The 23,583-nt window shown below is 43.0% G+C and overlaps 1 protein-coding gene across 3 annotated transcripts in view; it reads left to right on the top strand.

The window, feature by feature from the left end:
• LOC8051430 (ATP-binding cassette sub-family G member 1) overlaps nucleotides 1-23,583 on the top strand; it is an 89,234-nt gene that overhangs the window by 48,536 nt on the left and 17,115 nt on the right. For all 3 annotated transcript variants that reach the window (XM_040218462.3, XM_040218460.3, XM_040218461.3), the window contains 4 exons: nucleotides 4,487-4,610; nucleotides 10,708-10,822; nucleotides 11,807-11,952; nucleotides 22,989-23,090. In XM_040218462.3, the coding sequence (XP_040074396.1) occupies nucleotides 4,487-4,610; nucleotides 10,708-10,822; nucleotides 11,807-11,952; nucleotides 22,989-23,090 (487 nt within the window). The remainder of the gene's footprint in view (nucleotides 1-4,486; nucleotides 4,611-10,707; nucleotides 10,823-11,806; nucleotides 11,953-22,988; nucleotides 23,091-23,583) is intronic.

Genomic DNA, 23,583 nt, shown 5'->3' with positions numbered 1-23,583 from the left:
ATGTGCGAAAAATAAGTCGGCGACTGTACATGGACAAGCTGGTTGTGCAAACGTTTTACAAATGGGCTCTTGTTATACAACATCATTATGGTGCAAAGCCCGCACAACAAAACCACTTTTTTTTTTCAATTTCTTTATTATTTCCATTAGAGGTGTGCGAATATCAAAATCTTTCGAAATGAATCGAATGATAAAGGCTAGGAATCGAATTGAATATTTTCGAATACTAATAGTAGTTTCGAATACGAACATTTTTGAAAGCAATATTTTCTATTTGATGGGAATTAAGGGTAGACACTGCTCTTTGAGGCAAAGATATACTAAGAAAACATTTTTTTAAATTGTGGCTTTGGAAGGTTGACAGGCACTTATCGTCTTGTCCTGAACGATTTTCATTTAATAAGTCTCTTATCTTGAATTATTGTCTTGGAAACAAAGTAAAATGGGTCAGTGGATTTTTTAAAATATTATTCCTGAGTGAACTATTTACACCCTTTACTATTTCCACTTGCACATATGTAGCCTTCATATATTTTTTCTTTCTCTGGTAGGTGTATGTGTGACATATGCAATAAGGGATACAAATATAATAAAGAGGGCATCAGGCTTTTTTAGGTGCCTTTTGGGCACCCTGCAATAAATCAGTTTGAAACTGGAGAGTTCAGAAGTGTCCTTAAACATTTATAAAGCATCCTAGGGCTTTCATTTATGGCTTATTGTATTCCAAATACCTTTTAGTTCACTGATATATGTTTATTTTCTTATTTCAGTGTTTCAATTTGTCTTCATTCCTTCCCATAAACTTTGCAAATTAGATTTTCAATACTAACAAAACTAATTAGGTTACATCAGAACCAAGTACATATTTGTAGTCAGATTGTAATGGCAGATAAGCTATGTAAATTTAATTGTCATTGAATCACAAGTTATATATATAAAAAAAAAAAAAGAATGCTCAATTAAAGCACAACTGGAATTTTTTCGATTTTGTTCAACAAACACTTATGAAAAGGTCAATTTTATTTCAATAAGAAAAATGTCGCACGTGTGACCAATGAAATAAAAAATCAATGAGTAAAACACCATTCAGGGAATCAAGTTACAGAACGTAAATGAAAGTACACAAGTGAAGGTGTGTCGGCAAGCCACAAAGCAGTCGGAGATTGCGTCGCGGACGAACACAACTGGACGTAAACGAAAGTACACAACCAGTGGCGGGTTGACAAGCAACAATACAAAGTCGAAGACCGCGTCGCGCAGCTGCACCGACTTTGTGGAAAATCTTTTTACGCGGGTGAACGCAACCACGTGAACATAAACCGAAGTATACAAGCGGAGGCGGGTCGGCTAAATTCCCTCTATCCTGGGAAAAGTGGCGCCATTCATTGCTGTGGAGATACTGAAGACATGTGCCGCGCGCCACTTCTGGGAAGATTATGGCGTCTGAAATCTTGCTCAGTGCTGCGCTGTGCCGCCATGATCTTCCCAGGGGCTGCACGTGTCACGTGCCTTGTGCATCGACGCACCTTGCACTACTTTTGAAAACATGAAGGAGCTTTAGGGTCGGCAGGCGACAGCGGAGTTGGAGATCGTGCTGGGGGGATTGGTAGCCGAGCGGGCCAGCGCGCACCAGCTCAGAGCACGTGGAGCGAAAGCTCGTCCTGCAGAACTCGGGGATCTTCGGTTCAATCCTTACCCTTGCCCGTTTCGATCTGAATGAGCATCGATCAAACCGGCGTGCGGTCGTGTATTATTACTGCGTGATGCATGTTAAAGACACCAGGCTAGCGTTTGTACCACACTGGCTAAATGTCTCATCTACAACTAGGAGACAAGTTATAGGCTGTATAAACATACACATAACCTAATTTTTTTTTTTTTTTTTTTTAAGATTGTGCTAACTGCGCGATTGCACTGTGCAGTTGCTCTGACTTAGTGCCATCTCTTTCCGTGTGCAATAGTTCTGCCGATAGAGGGCGACACAAAAAAGCAATAAACTAAAAATACGTTTTTTTTTCTTTTCAAAGGGAGCGAGTCTTATTTTTATTAGTGAAAATGGGTAGAAATAAATAACAAAAGGAATACCGGCAAACCTATGAACCGAAAATCAAGCGAAAAATAACACGAGCCAGATATTGCTGATAGCTGAGATCAGCCATAAATCCGTATCCGAATCCATAGTATTGAGATTGGTCCGTTGCGTTTGGGCTTACGACAATGCGCGTGCCGTTGCAAATTTCATCAAATCTATCGCAGCGTTTGCGTCATGATTACTTCGCCAACTCCGGAATCCAGACATTATGGCAAGCAGAGGACAGATCGCGCTACCGCAAATAAAAAAAACGAGGACCTTAGGATGGCTTTTTGGATTTGTCCAAAAACAAAACAGGGAGCTTGACCTCGAGTTGACACTAATCGGCGAGTTCCACGTTATTCATAGTTTCCAAAGTATTAGAGAACTCGAATACTTCGAACAGCGAAAGTGCGTAGTAAATCAAATCAAGTAGCAAGCATTATTTGCGAAGTGTTCAAAGTTTAGAATATTTGCACACCCCTAATTACCTCACCACTTCTCTTAGCTATCTATAGCTCCACTTATAAATTGAGCCTGAGCTATAAAAGTGAGCACTAGCTTTTACAGCGGAGCTGTTAAGGGCTAGTTTCCCCAGTATCGTGTTTGCGGGCAATCAAATGTCAGCGCAAAGGTTTGGACAGCTACCGGCATCTATAAGCGACGGCAACAAACTTTCCAGTCTTTCCACTTTGGCTTGCCGATTTGCGGCCGACCATTACTTCATTCCCACCATAATACAGCTTCGCTGGTCCTCCTTCACCAGAGTGGAAAGGCTGAAAGTTTTTTTAAACTGCATTTGTAGACACTTTTGTACTAGCTAAACTGCACAAAGAGAATTCAGGGATGGAACGGCTGCGTCATTTGCGCCATTTTTCGCCAGACACATTTGTCTGCGTCATCCTGCGCCATTTTGCGGAAACTGTGCCATTATGCTCTCGGTTTTTGTCTTGGTTTCGGTTTTCATTGACTCTGTTCGCAACAATGAGTGTGTTTAGCTTGGTCGGCCTTGCAATCCTTTGTTCTGTTTTTTTTCCCTATGTATCCCGAGTCGGAAGCGCGCAAAAAAACTCGGGGGTCGGATTCGAAGCGCTACATCATCTGCGACTGGATTGTTATTCTTCAACCATCAGCGGTTAAGCAAGTCGGCCAAGACGAGGTCGAGTTGTTAAGCGTCAGATTACCTGAGGCTCTGCGGCCCGGGTTACGGACGTCAGCTAGTTGAAAACACATGAGCAAAAGATTCCTTTTAGTACTTCATCGTTAGAAGTTAACCGCATTCCTGCAAGATAAATTGTGATTTGATAGAACTGAAATGCGGTCCGATCCGAAACCTTACCGGCCAGCAGCTCTCACGCGAGCGGTAGATCTGCTCGGCATACGTTAACCTTGCTCCTGCTTATTGCATAGAGTACGATAACTCAGTTAATCATAGTCTGCTGCTTCAATATTGAGTTGCACAATAGGATAAACTCGAAATTTGTTGCCCTGTCCCTCCGCACAACTGCGCGTCCGTTGCTTGCGCACGTCATGTAGTTTGCACATATAATTACTTTGTCGAGCACCAGTGGGTTGTGCTATAAGCAGTGCGGGTTTGCATTTTGGGCAGCTGAAAGCCACTCAGAAAATATCACGGACACTATCTTTAGAAACATATGGTATGCTTGCTTTTTGGTTCTCATTAAGGCTCACAATGTTTCAAGTTTTTGCATCTGTTACACTGTTGTCCCATCTGCCTAGGTTCCTAACCACTCATGTTCATCTGTGCTGCTAAGCACAATTGAAATTGCTCCCGTGCTCGTCTAAGACACAAGCTGAAGTGCAATGAAAACTGATTCGAGCTGCTTCTAGCCTGCTCCAGGATGTAGATTTAGCTGCTCCCAACCTGCTCCAAAACAGCTGTTTCAGCTGCTCCCGGGGTTGCTCCCAAGTACATTTCATGAGTTCCACCCCTGGAATTGTAATAGTACAGTCTTATGACAACTCCTTCCAAGACGTTACTACCTGATCATAGTATCCAGAAGGCTTTTGAGATTAAGGTCTGGAACTTAAGGGAATGGCTGTTATTGCTAACATTTGTTGAAACCCTCAAAAGTGTTGCAACAAACTGCCACACAGTTTGTTGCAACAGTGAAAAGAAAAGGATGTCCACATCCAAGTTAGCTGCTTTCTTGAGAATGTCCCACCATGGTTCAAACATCATTTGGGAACCACAGCAAAATGTGTGTTGTTTCCTCTCTCTTGTGCACTTTTTTTCTTATTAATTAAGGGTTTTGATTTTCTAGGCAAAAACACTTAAAGCGGTGTACATCTCAAGCGCTCTATTCCCTAAAATTTGCAGATATTAATTGAGGCATTCATTAATTCGAGTGTTCATGAACCAGTGTCAGACTGTGTGTTTTTTTTATTGTGCAGTGGCCTGGACAGCATCTCTGCTCTCCGGTGTGTCCTAGTGATGAGGTCCCTTGCTGCCGCAGGCCACACTGTACTCTGCTCCATTCACAATCCAAGTGCAAAGCTCTTTTCACATTTTGATCGGGTAAGTAAAGTGGTGAACTAAGCATGCATCCTTGTCACATCGTGTGACAACAAAGTTCTTTACAAAACTATGTTTGTGGTAAACTAGGTTTTGCAATTCTTTAGTTATTGAGTTTTATGCAGTGTGAGATAACCCAAACTTCCAAGACATTTCAGTTTTCTCAGAGTAAAGCTTTGTTTGTGCTTTTGCATTTTCATGCTGCTTTCTAGGGGCGGTTGCTGGAAATGTGCTTGGTCTTTTGGTTGCTTTTTAGTATAGAATGATTTCACCTTAAATCGTACAAGGAAAAATATGGGTCCTCAAAAAATGATTTAAAAAAATATGTTGGTGGGAAATGTGTGACTAGAACGAAACTGCAAATTAGACCTAGGGAATTTTTTTTTGTTCTTGAGTTTTGGGCTTTGAAAGGGCAGAAGGTAGGTCTTGCAATTTATGCAGTTTACATAAGACAGATTTTGTAGTCTCGAAACTTTTAGATTCTTTTTTCACAACAGTTATAACCTTTTTTTACTGCTTTAAAATTTCGTATGGAAGGAAAAATCTTTTCCAGAAGTATGTTTTTTATTTTATTTTATGAAATAAAAATTTCTGAATCTTGCACATTTGACAATGATGGGTCAAGTTTGAATTGAGCTAGCTTTCGACGTACAATTATTTGTATGTCGATGTCGACCAGCCACCCTTTGGTCGATCTTATCCGAAATCACCCAAATATAAAATAAATCTCGAGAGTGTTATCTAATATAAATGTTTGAAAATTAAAAAAAGAAAAAGCTAAGTGCGAGCAGAACATTGCATCGCCATCAACTCCTGCCACTCCCGCGCATTCAAAACTAGGGATGCTGCGAACCTGCCTAGGCTTGAGTTCGACTAAGTTAGACTTTTTTGAACTTTCATGGTGATGTTCGACAAAGGTTTGACTGAAGTTCTACTTTTGTGTGCATGCGCGAAAATAAAAAAAAAAGATAGTTGACTCACCTGGCAGAGGAAAAGTGCAATATTTGTTGGGTTTATTTGCATCACTGGTTCCCATTAATAACTAATGAAAGCGTGAAAACCGCATATTATCGTTTTTATGTGCTGTAAACATTGGTAACTAAAGGTGTGCGAATACCGAATAGTAGTTTTTCAAATCGAATACCGAATCGAATTACGGAAAAAAAAGCTGAATATCGAATAGTGATTATATTTGTAGGAATTTTTCAAAGTGTGATGTGAATGCGATGATTATGTGTGCAGAGTATGCGCCTGGTGCAGAATATGCATCTCTTACGGAACAAAAGCTCGAATGTTCTGGTGAAAAAAAAGAAAAACAAAAGAAAAGCAGCTGTTGATGGACGTTGGGCACTAAAAATCCAATTTTATGGCGCAAACATAATCTATCTACCCCGAGCGTCACAAAAAACCCAAAGTTACGGCCACGCATACCTTTTTCTCTCATTAAAGGGACGACCTAACGCCGCGACATGTTCTTTTTTTTTATATATTTATATATCTGAGAAAAGAGGCATTTTGCGATTTGGTCTCCATTTAAGGGAGAAAAAAAGCACCCAGGATTTTCTTTTATATAAATACACAGATAGCTGTTAAATCTGCGTAAACAGGCTTAAAGAATATAATCTGAAGTAAGAAAAAAAAAAAAAAAGACGTGGTTAGGTAGCGCAAGTCACCGTCCAACTGCCTCTATGCATTCATTCCTCTGTCCGTCTATCCTGTTTTGGAGAGCCTAGATTTAAGAGGGGGAGCTAGCAAAACTGAAACCACGGGGACGGCTCCTGCGCAGATTGGTCGTAAGTGCGCATGTGTTGTGTAGTCCCATGGAAAGAAGGCGAGGAAACCGACGACGCTTCCGTCTTTTCGTTGCCTTCTCGCAGTTCGTAATTCAAACGCGGCTATCGAACGGTTGGAAACCCTTTCAAATCTAGGCACACTATTTTTCTGTTTCGTTCCGAATCAGAATTTGCGGCTTGCGGTTCCGAAAGAACGACGACGTCAACTGAGCTGGTTTTATCGGCGTGGTTAACGTGGTTTTCCTTTTGTGACCTTGCAGTCGCCGATTTCTGTGAGTGTGACAAGTCTGTTCTACATCGGCACTTCAACTTGAAACGAGGGGCTTTACTCATGAAAAGAGTTAGGCATGGCGTGGAATTCTGGCCTCCCAACAATTCTTCTCTGGAAGCGGCGCAAATGGGATGTTTCGGTTGTGATTTAATTTTAGATTGCGTCACGATCATGAGAAAATCTGCGTGCTATAAAGCTTGTGGCAGGGATGGGCAGTATTTTAAATACAAGTATTTGAAATACATATTTCAAATACTTTGTGTATTTTGCATTTGTATTTAATTACAAATTGGGTAATGTATTTGACCTGTGTATTTAAATACTAAAACGTGGGTATTTCAAATACAATTGTAATTAAATACAATTTTGTGGGTGGAAATACATCCCTTAAAATTATTATTAGGACTCATTTTGCTCATCCTAAGACGTGTCCAGAGCAGGAAGAAAACTACGTTCTGCACCGAATGCAGTGTCTCTCAATCGAGCACAAGCGTTTAGTGACTTTGTGATTACGATGCTAGTCCAGGGCAAGAATAGTGACGAAATCGACGTTCTCAGGCAGACTGGCTAAACAAGTCCCTGTGACAACTTGTGATGCTTTCCAGCCTGATTTCCGTCCATATTTTTGCCTGGAACATTTTAAATGCGCGGGTCGTCCAGATTTTCGTAACTGGTGCGAGTTGCAACAATAAAAAATTCTCCGGCTAGTGCTGCGCGTCTTGGTCGTCTCGGTTCTTTGTTGGCCTATACAAAATGTAATCGACAAAAAAAGCTGCTTGAAGCTCTGTACTTTTTTTCACCGATTACGTCCAAGCTGATTGCATTTTTTTGTGGTTATATTTCTATTACATTACTGGAGCCTCGTACACTAACTCCAGAGTGTGCGATGCAAAATTAAAATGAGATACCCAGAAACCCGTTGCAGGTGCCCTGAAGTCACTGACGCAAATTTTGAGGAATGTATTTGGAAAAGTATTTGGGGGGACCAAATACATTTGGTTGTATTTGTATCTTGTACTTAAATGCTTTTTTGGAAATGTAATTATATTTGTAATTAAATACATTGTTGACGAAGCTTTTTGTATTTGTATTTCAATACATATTTGCATGTATTTTGCCCATCCCTGGTTTGTGGTGTTCGTTACTTTTTTTTTTTTCTAACCTGTGCGTTAGATTTTTGTAAAATGGTAGAACCAAAAGGTGTTTCTCACATGGTCTGACGCACATCATAGCGCTAACATCGGGAGATAAAACGGCTTTTTTGTCAGCTCCGCGCCGGCCGCGCGTCTTTGTCCGATATATTGAATATTCGAGTGACTGAATACTAGAAATTCGATTCGCGAATCGAATTATTCGGGAACTTGCTATTCGATTTGAATTCATACCTTTGAGTATTCGCACACCCCTATTGGTAAACATTTTATAAAATATAAAATAAAGTACTTTCTAAATTATTTGTTTCCCAAAATTTGAAATATTCATGTAGCAGCTGGGCAACACTGTCCATTATAGTCAAACTTCTTCAAACTTTAGGGATTAAAGGGTCTTTCTACTGTCGGAAACGTTGTGACGGCACGTAGGGAGCGCTTTCTTTATGAACACGTTGAACAGTTAATTTTTTTACTCGATAATTTGTAATAAGTGCATTGCTAGAAGGCATCTTTAGCCTGCTGCAGCCCAGTAAAATGCGGTTGCATTGATTTATTTTAAAAATGCAATAAAACCTGCTGTTACTTCTCGTTTTGCAATTTTTTATTACAAGACACATGCAATATTTGATGCAATATTCAAAGCCCCCTTTTTTTTGTCTTATTGGTATTCGATTCATATTAAAATTTTTCAATATGTGCACACTCCCAATAAAAGCACATAAAAAACATTTCCTATAAAAAAATATTTTTTTTAAAAATGGCATTGAATTTTGTACGTTTAGCTTTTCTTCTCAAGTTTACAATGTTTCTTCCATATAAACCATACTTAAATTAACAATATTATAATTTTTAAATAGGCTTAGGTACAAGCTTTCATTTGATAAGCTTTTTATGCCCTAAAGCGGTTATGACATGCCAAAAACAAGAAATATTAGATAATTATATATACTGCTAGGACTCATTGTATGTTCCTATATTCCTGCTAAATTTGTTTTGAAAATGGCTCGACAGTTTCATGGATAAATCGATTTATGTGCGAGTTCCTCGCATCCGCCTTGGCTCTCTTGGCGTCCCAAGCTTCAGCTCCCTTGTTTACCTTCCGCGTTTCGAGCATGCGGTCCGTGACGATTGTCTGCAGCATCGCTTGCCTTGTCAATGTGTTTGATAATGATCGCAGCAGCGATGAGAGTGATTGCTATCAAGAGGTGTTGGAAGCTGTTCATTGTGATTGTGACCCACTGGTGACCAGCTCCGATGACGGCGAGTTGTGGATGAACTTGCCGTGATCACCGTCGTCCGGGAATATCTCACAGGCGCATGCAGGGTGGGAGGTCAACGGGCCGGGAGCGAGAGCAAGAATAGCGTTTGGATTGCCGAGTTGCGTAAGCGGTTTTAATCGTACCACAGCAAGGAGAGCTTGGGCGATCATAGGGCCCCCTAGAATGAGAGAGCATTCATGATCGCATGGTTTATGGACACCATGGTGTGACAAACTTAGGCAGTGTTGCCTGGTCGCCAGATGAAAATGATAAAAATTTGTAAATTAATTATTGCAATTACCAGAGCTTTAAAGATCACATGACTTGGTGTATATAATAAGTCGCATCTGAGCATCCAATTTCAAGAATAATCTATGTTTAATTTTTGTGCCATAACCCTTTTAAATCATTGTACATCGAAAGTGAGGTCGATTCAAATTTGACTAATTTTTGTCAAAGGTGCAAGATACAAGAATTTTTTTATTTATAAAATAAAATAAACAACAAACTTCTAGAGGATTTTCACCCTTTAAGGTGTAGGTACGCGGTACTTGACTCTTTAATACTCTATCTACAATATTTTACAATATTTACATTAGATGTGCGGAGTCCATGAACGGCAGCTGCGATCACAGAGAGCTTATAATGTCACGCCGGTCGTTCCGTCTCTCGAGCTCGTTCTGGTCCCGTGGCACGCGCTTGTCCTTCTTGTCTTCTATGCGCACCGTGCAAATGGGTCCCTACATTAGCTCCCCCCCTAGAAGAGAAGCGTAGTCCGGACAAGCTTCGAGATGGTGTGCGGGTTGGGCGGCGGGAGCGTTTGAAAATCGGACGGTTTTTGGCCTGGTCGTTGACGTGATGACTGGTTGTGGTGCGCACTGTTTATCGGCCGCGCTGGTATCGAGATAGGCGGGTTTGAGACGAGCCAATGAGACATTTTCTTCTCGATTGTTAATTTGCAGTGTGAAGTACTTAGGATGTCGTCGGAGTACCTTGAAGGGGCCGTCATAAGGTGGTTGTAACGGTTTTCGCACCGCGTCATGTCGTACGAGGACGTGCGAAGAGGTATGGAGGTCTGGGCTTATAAACACTTTAGCGGTGGCTTGCTTGCGGTCTACCGAAGGTCTGAGTTGTTGCATTGTTGTACGAAGGCGAGATGCGTAATCCATCACGTCCGGGTCATCAATTGTAGGTATGCGGTACTTGACTCTTTAATACTCTATCTACAATATTTTACAATATTTACATTAGATGTGCGGAGTCCATGAACGGTAGCTGCGATCACAGAGAGCTTATAATGTCACGCCGGTCGTTCCGTCTCTCGAGCTCGTTCTGGTCCCGTGGCACGCGCTTGTCCTTCTTGTCTTCTATGCGCACCGTGCAAATGGGTCCCTACAAAGGCAAAACCTTAAAGCACTAAAAAAAGTTATAATTGTCGTGAAAACAAGAATCTAAAAGTTTCAAGAATCCAAAATGTGTCACTTGTGAAAACTGTGCAAATGGCAAAACCTACCTTCCACCCTTTCGAAGGCCAAAACTCAAGGACAAAAAAAAATGTTCCTGTAGTTATAATTTGCAGTTCTAGTCACACATTTTCCACCAACATTTAACTCTTTTGCCTTTCAGTTGTACATGATATCGGAAGGACTGTGCATCTACAATGGACCCGTGGACAAGCTGCTTCACTTCTTGTCTGCGCAGAACCTCCACTGTCCCCTGTACCATAACCCAGCAGATTTCAGTAAGTACACGGAGATAATGGCAAAAGCCTACGACTCGCCGAAATATATTTTTTGTGCACGTGTGAAGCATTAGAATATAGGGTCGGAGCACTACCTCATTAATTTTTTCATCGAATCATGTATTTGCTCGAACCAAAACTGCAAATGCTGCGCTGATCGGCGTGACGTTAAAGACTCTGCGAGTTGCGAAAGTTGTTTCACTTTCTGCAGCTATGCATTGAAGTTCTCTTTTGATTAAAAGGGTAGTTCTGGTGCTTTGGAGGTTATAAAATATATGTCTTATGGATTTAAATAGTTCCGTTAATGGAGATGTGCCCGAGACCGTTTAGAACTTCTCAAATATTCCAAGTTATGCATTGTCACCAACTGCGATTGAGGAGAGAGGACAGGGGCTAGCCCCGAGCGGGCCAATTAGTGGCTAAATGTTTTTGTGTAAAAACAAGTATAGTTTATTGCAATTATTTTTTTTTTTTGTATTTGGGTTATTTTGGAGTTTGCTTTAGTAAACGTTGGGGCATGTTTAAATACCGTAGCGGAGGCTCTATTAAGTGGTACTGTCTGTTCAGTTGCGAAACTTGGTGTATGTGGAGCAATCTTGCCTGGGTCCCTTGGACTTCCACTTTCAGAGATTCTGTTGTACAGTGGTTTGGATGTGGCTCATTCTTTAATTAACCTTTAGCTCGAAAAATATTTTTCTGAATGTCTGTGAATATTAGTACCAATGGCGTTCCTTTTATTTTTTTTTTTTTAATGAAGAGATTGTGGCAACCCTTTTAGAGGGGGAGGGAAAAGTGTAGTCTAGGAGAAAACTATATGCGTATCGCACAAACTGTTTTTTTGCGGAAATCAGCGCATATAGCAAACAAGAACTCACATCCGTGTCGTGCCTTATGAAAATTAAGTTTTTTTTGCTTTTGGTTAATGCAACAAAGCAGGGAATTCTGTCATGGTCCCCTCAGCATACACACCCACAACCTTTTCAGTCACGGAAATTGCTTCTGGAGAGTACGGAAACCTGAACAGACAGCTGGCCAAGTCTTTCACGCCGGATAGCTCTGAAGAGTGCAACAAGAAGACTTTAGATCATCCTGTGCTCACGGCTTACGGTGGGAAGATCATGAACAAAAAGGCAAGCCACTTTTGCAGAATTCTTTACTGGTTAAAGGACCTTGAAAAAGAAAATATTGTTCTTTACATAGTGCTTGAACATGATGCTGAGATGCCACCCAGTTACTTCTTCATAACAAAATTGCGCATTTGTTAAGGAAAAATGAGACCAAAACCAGAAAACCAAAGTGGGAGAATGTGTGATTAAAGGCTCCGGAAGTTTTGTTAGTCTTTTAGCTGTCCAAAACCGTTCATTCAGGTTTTCGCTAGGTAAAGCATATTTTCAGTGCTTTGGAGGTCGTGAAAGTTGGGCTCTATCGGTTTGACTAGTTTTATTAACGGTGATGTGCATAAGAATAGCCGCTGCTGCTTAGGTACAGTCGATCCCGTTTATAACGAATTTGAATATAGCGAAATATTGTCTATATCGAACGACCAAATCTAAAAAAAAGATGTATGTAAAAGTACTCGTTATAATTAACAGCTGAATGGCTACATCAAAATTTGTCACCATGCGTGGCCTTTAAAAAATTGTATGAATGCCCGTTCCCTAGCATGTCCCTTCTGAAAAAAATAAATGTTGGAAGAGAAGAAAAATTCCCTAACCACAAGTCCAGAACAAAGATAGCATGGCCAGATGTACAAAAGGGGAGGTAAGAGAGAAAAGCTGAAAGAACGAACTCGTGATGCACGCTTGGGAGGGTGAGGATTTCCCAAAATCCTGTTCCTCTTTCTTAAAGGGGCCCTGCAATCATATTTAAGCGTCTACCTTTTTTGCGGTTTCCACGTCTCTTGGGGTTGGGGCAAGCTAGCGGGCACGGAAAGAGTAACTAAATATCAGTGCGTCATATTTTAACCGGACGACGCGGAAACCTCCTCCACCGACGAGGGCGACTCGCGGTACTGAAAGCGCGCAAAATGTGACGTCTTTGGTCCTGGACTTGTCACTGGTCAAAGCCGCTAAGAGCTTTTTCTTTAATCGAGATACAAAATATAAGTGTCGCGAACCGTTTCAATTATGTATGAAAGTAGTTTTTGTTCACTATTTTAGGTCAGAAAAGAAACAAATGCAGTTTAGAAAGTACGGAAACGAGAAATGACCCGTCAACATACCCGCCACCAAGCGGCGAAAAAAAACGGCGCACACTAGAAAAGGCTAGTGGGATGAGGCTACGACAAACGAGGAGCGTAGAAAGGTCCTGGATGTACGCGGCGGCGCTGTGGTCGTATACCGGCTCAAGAATCCGACCGGTTCCGAGCGTTCCGAAGGCCTTCGGCGCGGGCCCTGTTGGCGATTTGGCCATTTGGCGGTGCGTCTGCAGGAAGTGGCTCCCGTTCTGAACTGATCTTTACCTCGTGTTTGCTGTCGTTTGTGGCCAATGAAATGTTATGCCGAATTAGTGTTTAGTCACGCTGAAAATGCAATACGAGCTGCCCTGGCCGCCCGCTTCATACAGCCTATCCAACACGTGCTTTAGTGGCGCCCTCTCGAGCCGTCGACACGGAGTGCGGCAGCCGTGTACGCTCGATGAGCTCACTACTCCTCCTCTAGTTCAAGGCCACTCAAGGCAGGACCTACGACGTCATGAAGGAGGTTATTTTTTGCTTGTTTTTGTAATTCTAATTTGCCTATAACTTTTAAAATAAAGCGAAATTTGAGAAAAGAAAAGTTGGATTAAGTTACTCTGTTCAGTACGCTCTGGTTCAGGGCAAATTAAAAACCAGTCAAAAAGTCATTGCAGGGCCCCTTTAAACAATCCTGATCCTTTGCATGACCAAAAATCATGCCCCCTTCCCCATGCACCAAGCAAACTGTGCGGCAAGATTCAACAGCTGCGACCTGTCAGCTGGCACAAACCGGTGTGACCAAACTCGTGAAAGGCGCAATTGTTTTTTTCCTGGCCATCCATCTTGAAGCTTAGTCTACCAGCATTTGTTTCCGTGCACGCCCTGTTGGCAGTTTACTTTTTTGTTTGAACGCCGTGTGCCCCCGTGTACCCCCTGCATGTTCGTAAGAAATGGCAACCAAGCAGTGGCGCTCTCTACCATTTTCGGACAAACGGGGCCTAATTCGGTGCGCTGAGAACAGTGAAAAAAGATCAGACGTCGCCGCAGTGTACAGCATTCCCCGAAGTATGTTGAGTAACATATTCAAGAACAAGGCAGCCATCCATCAAAAGTGTCGGGATCGATTCAACGCTGCTGGGAAGCGCCTACGAGAGCCCGCGTTTGATAAAGGGGAAAAGGCGCTCCATGCGTGGTTCCTTGAAATCTGTGCTCAGAACCTCCGATTTTCCGGCCCCATTATTATAAATGAATAGAAACGGTTCTAAAACCTGCCTCGGTACCTTTTTTGCAGCAATGCAGACCCCGTAACTCAATAAAGAATTCTTGCTTCTGCGCCCTTTTAAAAACATGCTAAGGAGAACAGCCTTTTCTGTTCCCCAAGTGGTAGCCTCTGATCATCATTTTTGGTGAAAGGTGGAGTGCGGTTTTCGTTAGCTGCGCGGCTGCATTAGGCACGCTGTGGACTTCTTATGCTAGTGAGCCAAAAACGAAAGCACATGCAGCAAACGAAAGCACATGCAGCGCGCGCGTTGCATTTTTGTTTGATCGGTGATCTTCTCAGGTTGCAGCATTTCTGTAAGCACTGCTCTTTTTCATTTTGCGCTCCTGCCCGCACTAGGCATGACATGTTTGTGCCTGTTCCAACTTTTTTCCGATTTCGACATCTTAAAAATGAAATTACGTCTCTTTAGTGTGATGCAACTCGAAGCCCAAACGAAAGAGCATAGGCATATCGATACATTTCAGGCTCGTCCCAGACTTGTGCATATTTTGCCGTTTCCTTAGCAGCAAGAAGATGAATGATCTCCACTTCCCCACACAAGTTCAAGTGCTCCAGTTCGGAGGATGGAATTAACTGTTGTACTAAAGTTGTTTATCGTTCTATCTATAAGTCTGCCGATAGCGTTACAGTTAGTTTTTCGAGATTGTAGAATTTTCTTGCGGGACACCAAAAGGCCGTGTAACAAGCAGTGTCTGTTGTAGATTTAATTTTACATTGTGTATTTCGAACTCCCGTTCTTAAAATTCTCTTTATGCAAGTTTTCATATAACGAACTACCCACTATATCAAACTAATTGTTGTGTCCAACGGAATTCGTTATACTGTCGAGACCGGTTATAACGAAGTCGATTATAACGAAATACGGCTACAGCGAAGCGACCACGATTTCCCATTTTTTTTTGCACTTCGTTGACCGAAGTCGGTTATAACGAAGAAGCGGATATAGCGAAGTGATTTCGTTCTTCGTTATAACCGGTCTCGACCGTAAACGGGCTCGACTGTATTCCAAGTTCTGTGTCGTGATTGTGAGTGGCTGAGAAAAAATGTTGCCTGTTTGCCATACTAGCGTTGAAAAGGCAGTGGTAGATTGGAGTTATACGTGTCAGTGTGGAGAAACTGTGTACACATTGTGGGGATTGTATGGTGCGAAGCGACCATGTGTCGTGCAAGGCAAGCGCGTGAGCACTCCATAGATGTCTTACTTGTGGGTGGCATTTTGTGTGGTTGCGGTGTAAATGCGACTTTCTTGTAGCCTGGTGGAGCGCAAGACGCAGTAGACTGAGCGTGCAGAAAACAAAACAATTGGAACGCGGCAGCGCCGAGCATAGCCCTGGCACCAGCTCGTGACAACCTGTTGTGGCTGAGGAGTCTGTTTCTTTTTCGCCGCTTTTCTGCCACTCTCTTTTGCACTCTTTTCCCAGGGGAGCCCGGAGTGCACTCGTTTCATGGAGCAGAATGCTGCTGCATGTTTTTTTCTGATTATAGTTCGGTCCTCATTGGTTTTGTTTCTCTTAAAATCCAAGTCTGCAGGAACACCTAGAGCTAGGCTAGTGTTTCTGGAATTCATTCAGGCAGTGCATTCTGGCACTTGCTACTTGAAGACCTGTAATCGTCTTCTGCTTCTTGGAAAGTAATAGTCATCAGATTTTGTGTTGAACATTGCGGGAAGCGAGGCGTGGGACACCAAGTGCCTCCATAACCTGCAATGCGGATGGCCGAACCGGCACTTTCTCTTCCGGGCAAGAGCAGTTTGCAGTTTTTGTTGCTGTGGCTTGATCTTGGGCACATGCACACCATTCACCACAATGCACATCATTCACCTTTTATCTTACTGGTCGGCCCCGCAGGGGGCACCTGTGAAAGCAGGTGTTTGGAGAGTGGCGTCTCCACGGACCCCGAGCCATGCGGGCTTGCCCGCCCACGCCTGGCTGTGCGTGGCTTTCCCGTGTCCGGGGAAAAGGGCATCCTGGTGGTTGAGTCGAGCCCGGGGTAGGTTTGGACCCTTCGGGGCCCCCCGGGTGAGACAATACACCACTTCGGCCCCCGCTTCCCGTAGACGGGTGTCCTGGCTTGACCCGACCAGGATGATTCAGTCAGTCGCCATATCTTCTACTATCCCCTCTTATCTTTCTCCTTTCTCTACTCTTCCTTCATTCATATTCACCATCTTTGGCGGCGAGGGCTAACCTTGGGTGGCGATAGACCCCTTGTCTGGACCCACACTAGGTTATAGTGTCTTGGCAGCACTGATAGCGTAATGTCGTCAGCAAAACCCTTATTGCTATGGCGCATTACCTATCCCCATGTTGGGCTCCGTGGTGGGTGGTGCGCTACAGATGCCGAACACCTTCCCATTTCTTATGGGTTCTAAACTAAACCAAAAACCTGATCGGGCCCTGAAAAGGGTCCGGACCGAAGTACACGTAAGAGAAGCATTTGCACCCGTGGAGAAGTTTCCCCGATTTCTCGTCATGCATTCCGAAACGGAAAAACCGTTATCCAAGTTATCCCCTTTCCTGGTCTCTAAGACTCTTGAATCGATCATCGGAAAGAATTTTAAAGCAAAAAAAATGCCATCTGGAGATCTCCTCGTTGAAGTTGTAACCTCTCAGCAAAGCTCAGACCTGCTGGCGCTCAACATGGTTTCTGACTACAGGGTTACTGTATCACCCCACCGCACTTTGAACACTATAAAAGGCGTAATATCGGAAGATGACCTGCTAGAATCCCCCGAAGACGAAATTGTCGATGGCCTTCGTGACCAAGGAGTCATTGCTGCAAAGCGAATTTCTTTTCGACGGGATGGTCAGGAGATGAAGACAAAGCATGTCATTCTTACTTTTGAGCTACGGGCGCTTCCGGAATCGGTGAAAGCAGGGTACCTGAACTGTAGAGTACGGCCGTATGTGCCGAACCCTCAGCGTTGCTTTCATTGCCAGAGATATGGCCATAGCGCCCAGAGCTGCCGTGGAAAAACAACATGTGCCAAGTGTGGCAAAAATGATCACCCTGCTGAGAATTGCTCTAATGCACCTTGCTGTATCAACTGCGGTGAACCTCACCCAGCTTATTCCCGTTCTTGCAGAAAATGGAAACAAGAAAAAGAAATTATAACACTCAAAGTGAAAGAGAATATCTCGTTCCCCGAAGCCAGGAAGCGATTCTCCTTCCTGCAGAAGGGGCCTTACTCTTTGGTGGCACGTGCAGGGGGTGTGCCATCAAAGTCTTCGGTAGGAACCCAGGTCTGTCCTAATGACCTGGTGATTCCACCACCTCCCCCTGCCTCACAAAGATTCGCTCCACGACTACGTATGTCGTTGGAACCAAAGAAATCACAGGGGCCTCCAGATGGTGCAGAGGCAAGAGATGCCTCTGTGCCAATGGATGGGAGAAAGGAGGAGAGGCGGCTACAGCAGCCTCAGGGAAAAGGCACCAGTGCCTCTTCCATTCCAAAAGACGGGCCATCGAACGATGTGCCTGCCTTGGTTACTCGGACCCCTCCCGGGAAGAAGGAGGGTGAGTTTCGTTTTAAGGCTTTAGGAGAGGCCTCGACATCTAAGGAGGTGCCCATTCCAGCTGCTCCCTCAGCCGTTCCGCCTGAGGAGGAGCGGATGGAACTTGGTGAACCTCCTCCCCCTCGTTCGGTCCCACCTGATGACGTCAGGCTTAAAAAGTCATCCCAGAAAAAGCTCAACCCGCGAGTAACCCCACCCAAACCGCCCCTGGATACCTAGGGCAGGTTTCTTTTTCGTTTTGCTCTTACTTTAAACCATTTTTAACATGAACACGTATAGTTTTATACAATGGAACTGTAGAAGTCTCCTGCAAAATATTGATGACATTCATTTCTTTCTGGATGAGCTACAGCCCATTGCTGTGTGCTTGCAGGAGACATATCTTAACAACACACATACAAATGTTTTTAATCGTCACCGCGTTTTTAGAAAAGATAGGGCTTCAGACCACTCTTCTGGTGGTGTTGCGATCGTTGTACGGAGTGGCATAGCGTGTGTGGAAGTTCCTCTGCAAACATCACTAGAAGCAGTTGCGGTACGTGTTCTTGCTGATCGTCTCATTACGGTTGTGTCTTTGTATTTACCACCTCATCGTCAACTGCATCTTCATGAACTTCAAGGATTGGTTCAGCAACTCCCAAAGCCTTTTTTAATTTGTGGTGATTTTAATGCTCACAGTCCCATGTGGGGCAGTAAGCGCATTGACCCTCGCGGCGCTGTTGTAGAAAGATTTTTACTGTCCTCAGACGTATGTCTTTTAAATAAAAAAGAACCAACATTTTATAGTTCCACTCATAATTGCTTCACATCCATCGACCTCTCCATTTCATCACCATCATTACTTCCCTGTTTTTCTTGGAAGGTTTTAAACAACCCTTTCGGGAGCGACCATTTCCCGATTGTAATTGAAAGCCTTGTTCCTCTGCCGACTATTTTAAAACGAACCCCTAGGTGGAAACTGGACAAAGCCGACTGGGCGCTCTTTAAACTTGATGCAGTGCTTGACCCGTCAGTTCTAGCGAATTTGTTACCCGAAGAAGCGACAATGTATGTTACCGAGCAAATCATAAGTGCTGCCCAAGATGCCATTCCTCGCACCTCTGAAAATTTACCCAAGAGGTGTAGGCCTTGGTGGAATGAAGACTGTGCCACTACAAGGAAAAAACAGCATAGGGCATGGGATACCTTTCGGAGATACCCTACTTCTTCAAATAGGATAGAATTTAAAAAACTAAAAGCAAAGGCCCGATGGACCAGGAGAAAAGCTAAGCGCAAGACCTGGACCAAGTACATTTCTTCCATAAATAGTTTTGTCTCAGAGAAGGAAGTATGGGATAGGTACAAAAGAATCAAAGGGGATTACCATTGTTTTGTTATTCCTCTATTTAGGTCCCCTGCGAATTCGCTGAAAGATGTTGCTAATGTGCTTGGAGAGCACTTTGAGAGTGTTTCCAGCTCCCAAAATTATCGGACGGAATTTAAGCGCTTTAAAGGAAGTGCGGAGGGTCACCGTATACCGATGTCCGGTTGTAGCTCTGAGCCATACAACACTCCTTTCACAATGCAAGAACTAGAAGTGGCTCTTGGCGCAAAGAAGAGGTCGGCTCCGGGTCCTGATGGAATCCACTATGAAATGCTCCGTCAATTGTCTCGAGAGTCACTGAACACACTACTACTTTTTTTCAACGACCTGTGGGAAGCAGCTTACTTTCCTCAGATCTGGAAACGGGCACATGTAATTCCTTTGCTGAAAGCTGGGAAGGACCCTTCGGACCCACGCAGTTACCGTCCCATCGCTTTGACGAGTTGCCTTGGCAAAACATTTGAACGCCTCATTAATAGGCGGTTGATTTATATTTTGGAGCATAACCACTTCTTCGCTAATAACCAGTGTGGCTTTCGAGAAGGGCGCTCTACTTTGGACCACATAGTCCGTCTGGAAACAACAATACGTGAAGCTTTCGTAAATAGGCAACATTGTGTTTCTGTTTTCTTCGACCTGGAAAAAGCATATGATACGACATGGCGGTATGGTATCCTCCGTGACTTGTATGGTTGTGGTGTGCGTGGTCGCATGTTGCGGTGTATAAGCAGTTTTCTTACAGGTCGCTTTTTTCAAGTTCGACTTGGCACCACACTATCCAAACAGTATATCCAGGAAAACGGAGTTCCGCAGGGAGGTGTATTGAGTGTCACCTTGTTTGCCGTAAAGATTAACTCGTTGTCAAGAGTAATTCCATCTTCCATTTCATACTCCCTCTATGTGGATGATATTCACATTTCGGTTTCTTCTTGTAATTTGTCTAGCTGCGAGCGGCAACTACAGCTTACCATTAACAAAATTAGTAAGTGGGCTGACGAAAATGGGTTTAAGTTTTCGCCCGAGAAGACTATCTGTGTGCCATTTTCTCTGCGTCGGGGGTTGTTTCTAGATCCAGAACTGACGTTAAACAGGGTTCCTATTAGTGTCAAAACAGAGCATAAATTTTTGGGGATAACGTTTGATAAAAAGCTAAACTTCGTTTCCCACCTAAAGGGCCTGAAAAAGAAGTGCCTTAAATCAGCCAATATTCTTAAAGTCTTAGCGCACAAGTCATGGGGATCCGACAGAATATGTCTGCTTCGCTTATACAACTCCCTTATCCGGTCACGTCTGGACTATGGTGCTATAGTTTACGACTCAGCAAGGCCGTCTGCACTCAAAATGTTGGATCCTGTGCATCATCTTTGTTTAAGGCTCGCCACAGGTGCCTTCCGCACATCGCCCATTCCTAGCTTGTACGCTGAATCCAATCAGATGTCACTTATGCACAGGCGACGTTATCTTGCAGTGACTTATGCTTCCAGAATACTATCCTATCCAAATCACCCAACTTATGGTGCTTTGCAACATTCTCGGTTTGCTCGTCTTTTCGAACATAAGCCCAGGGTTGTACCACCTTTAAGCCTTCGCCTTGAGGGCATTTGTACGTCTCTTGACCTTACCCTTGACGAGACCGACCTTTTGCAGAAAGGTGAAAATGAAGCTCCGTGGAGTATGTTGCCAGTCTCTTGTGATTGGTATTTTACTAGATTTAACAAACGTAACATCCCCTCAGTGGTGATTCAACAAGAATTCCTTGAGGTGCAGAAAAAGTATGATAACTACTCACAATTTTATACCGATGGTGCCAAATCATTGCATTTTGTAGGATCAGCATTTTACTCTGAAGGATTCAGTAAGGTACAGCGTCTCAAAGAATGTGCAAGTATTTACACGGCAGAGCTCTATGCGGTGTTGATGGCCTTGGAGTATATTCTCACCAGCAAGACGATGAAATCTATTTTATTCGTGGATTCTCAAAGTGTTCTCACCACACTTTGCTCAATAAAGGGAAATAAAAATAGACTGGCACAACTTGTCCGATCTAAGGTACAATATGGTCTGCGGCTTGGCCAAGACATAAAATTCTGCTGGGTGCCTAGCCATATGGGGATCCTAGGTAATGAAAGAGCAGACGAGTTGGCCACTAGCTCTAAGCACCTACTGCCAACTACCTCGCAGATTCCATTTCAAGACATGAAGCCCTTAGTAATATCATTAGTTTTCCAGCTATGGCAATCGGAGTGGAGTCTGGAATGTGAAAACAAACTTCACAGGATTAAACCAGCTCTTGGTATGTGGGAGAGTGCATCCCACAAAACCCGCCGCCATGAAGTTCTTTTGTGTCGTCTTAGAATTGGACACTCCTATCTCACCCACAAACATCTGCTGAGGGGGGAAGCCCCACCCCTGTGTGATGACTGTGGGGAGCGTTTAACAATTTTACATATTTTGTGGCTGTGCCCAGGGCTTGAGCAAGAACGACGTACATATTTCCCCGAGTTTTTTTCACACCAGATCCCTTTCCACCCAGCGCTGCTAATTGGAGAGACTCCTATAGTACCGTTTGATCGTGTCATAAATTACTTAAGAAAAACTGGCTTCCTACTGGAGTTGTAATTTTAATTCTAGGACTCTTAACCTTGTTACATGACTCTTTTTAGATAATTTGTATTAAAAAAAAAAAAAAAAAAAAAAGTCCTGAGTATTTCCCAATTAAACAAGCTTGGCGCAGTATGGCCATAGTAGCTTTGCGCCATAAAGCCCGTAATCAACAACATCTTACTGGTCGGGGAGGGCAATAAATGCTAGTGCTCTTAGCTTTGAAACTTGCTTTCAGTGACAGAATGTGAACAGTAGGGAATATCTTTCGAACACCTGACCTACACTATGCGCTCCATGCCTTCTGCTGTGCTTTGTCTTGCGCCAAACAAAAGTTTGGTGCAAGACAAAGCTTTGGCGCCAAACCAAGGCGTTACATCTTTGTTGAAGGTAGTTGAGCTGTAGGCAGGACAACTGAAGCTCCTCCCTGCCTTTTTCGCCTTGACAGTGACTACGGCGTGAGTTCTCATTCCGCGAAAGCACATTCCTAAAGCCGCCAGCATCGACTTCATGCAAAACTTTCTGTTATTCCTTGAGGTTTTTTTTGCGAGGTACTTTTTTCCAACTGATGATGACATTGCAAAACAGTGATGTAGTCACAATGTTTAAAATTTGAGGCTGCAGTAGGGGAAAAATAGGAAACCTCGAAGTCGAAGAAGAAAGGCGCAGGAGAAGACACGTCCTTTGCCTTTTTTCTTTGACTTCAAATTTTCCTATTTTTCCCTCACCTCAGTCTCAGGTTTTAAACATTAGTTAACTGTCACCAGCTCACCTGCACACTCACTGTCTTTTCAGTGATGTAGCACAGCGCATAGCCTAGGATTGCCCACTGCGGAATCTCAGACTTTGATGCTAGCCATGCATGGTACAAAAGGAGGAAAGGACGAATGTGAAATATGCTGTCTAGTGTCCTTTATGAAACCAGTTTCATCAGACTTTCTGCATATGCAGGGTGTTGTTAGTGCTTTTGCAATGGAGGCTCCGAAGCCACCATTTTAATTGCTTTAGAAACTGTTTGTAACTGTATACACTTGCCTATATTTCATAGCAGCACGTTGAGGTAGAGTCGTGTTTCGAGCCATTGACGAAATTCTAAAAATTTGACCTACTACTCATTTATGTAGTGTTCAAATTTCTTTCTACTACCAAAACTACCAACTCTTAGTAGAGGTTTGCAACCAACAGCCAGCAAAATGGGTTTAGCTATTTTCTCTCTTTTTTGCATTCAGGAAAAGGCCGAGGAGTGTGAACTGCACAAAGTCCGTGTCGATTCCTTTCACCAGTTCCTCATATTAGTGAAGAGGTGCTTCTTTTGTGTCATCAGAAACAAGGTAAGTCACACCCCTGTTATATTGATGCAATTCGGGGGCCTGTAGTAGGTTGATATATTCATGCTAACTGGTACAGCAACATTGCTCAAAATACAATAAAAACAAAAAAGTTGGTCATTATTAAGGGAAAATGCTCACTGCATGATTATTTACCCATTCTCAGTATGCCTCAAATGACATGAGAATCATTACATGTGTACTTCAGCTTTGCTTCACTAATTCATATTTTTTAGTGTTGTGCAAATATCAAAATCTTCCAAAGCGAATGAATAATAAAGGTTATGAATCTAATTAAATCTAATATTTTTAAATACAGTCGAACCTCGATATAACGAACTTCAATGTAACGAAATCCTCGATTTAACGAAGTATTTTATTTTTCATAATTTTTTGCCCATAGACCCCATGTATTTTTAGTCTCTATATAACGAAGTCTATTTTGCTGCTATTTCAATATAACGAAGCGCCATTGCCATAGAAGGCAATAAATAAA

This window comes from Ixodes scapularis, unplaced genomic scaffold (genome assembly GCF_016920785.2).
Source record: "Ixodes scapularis isolate PalLabHiFi unplaced genomic scaffold, ASM1692078v2 PGA_scaffold0__279_contigs__length_252992795, whole genome shotgun sequence".
Taxonomy (NCBI): Eukaryota; Metazoa; Arthropoda; class Arachnida; order Ixodida; family Ixodidae; genus Ixodes; species Ixodes scapularis.
The sequence above is the reverse complement of the archived record's forward strand: the minus strand, read 5'-3'. Positions and strand labels throughout refer to the sequence as shown.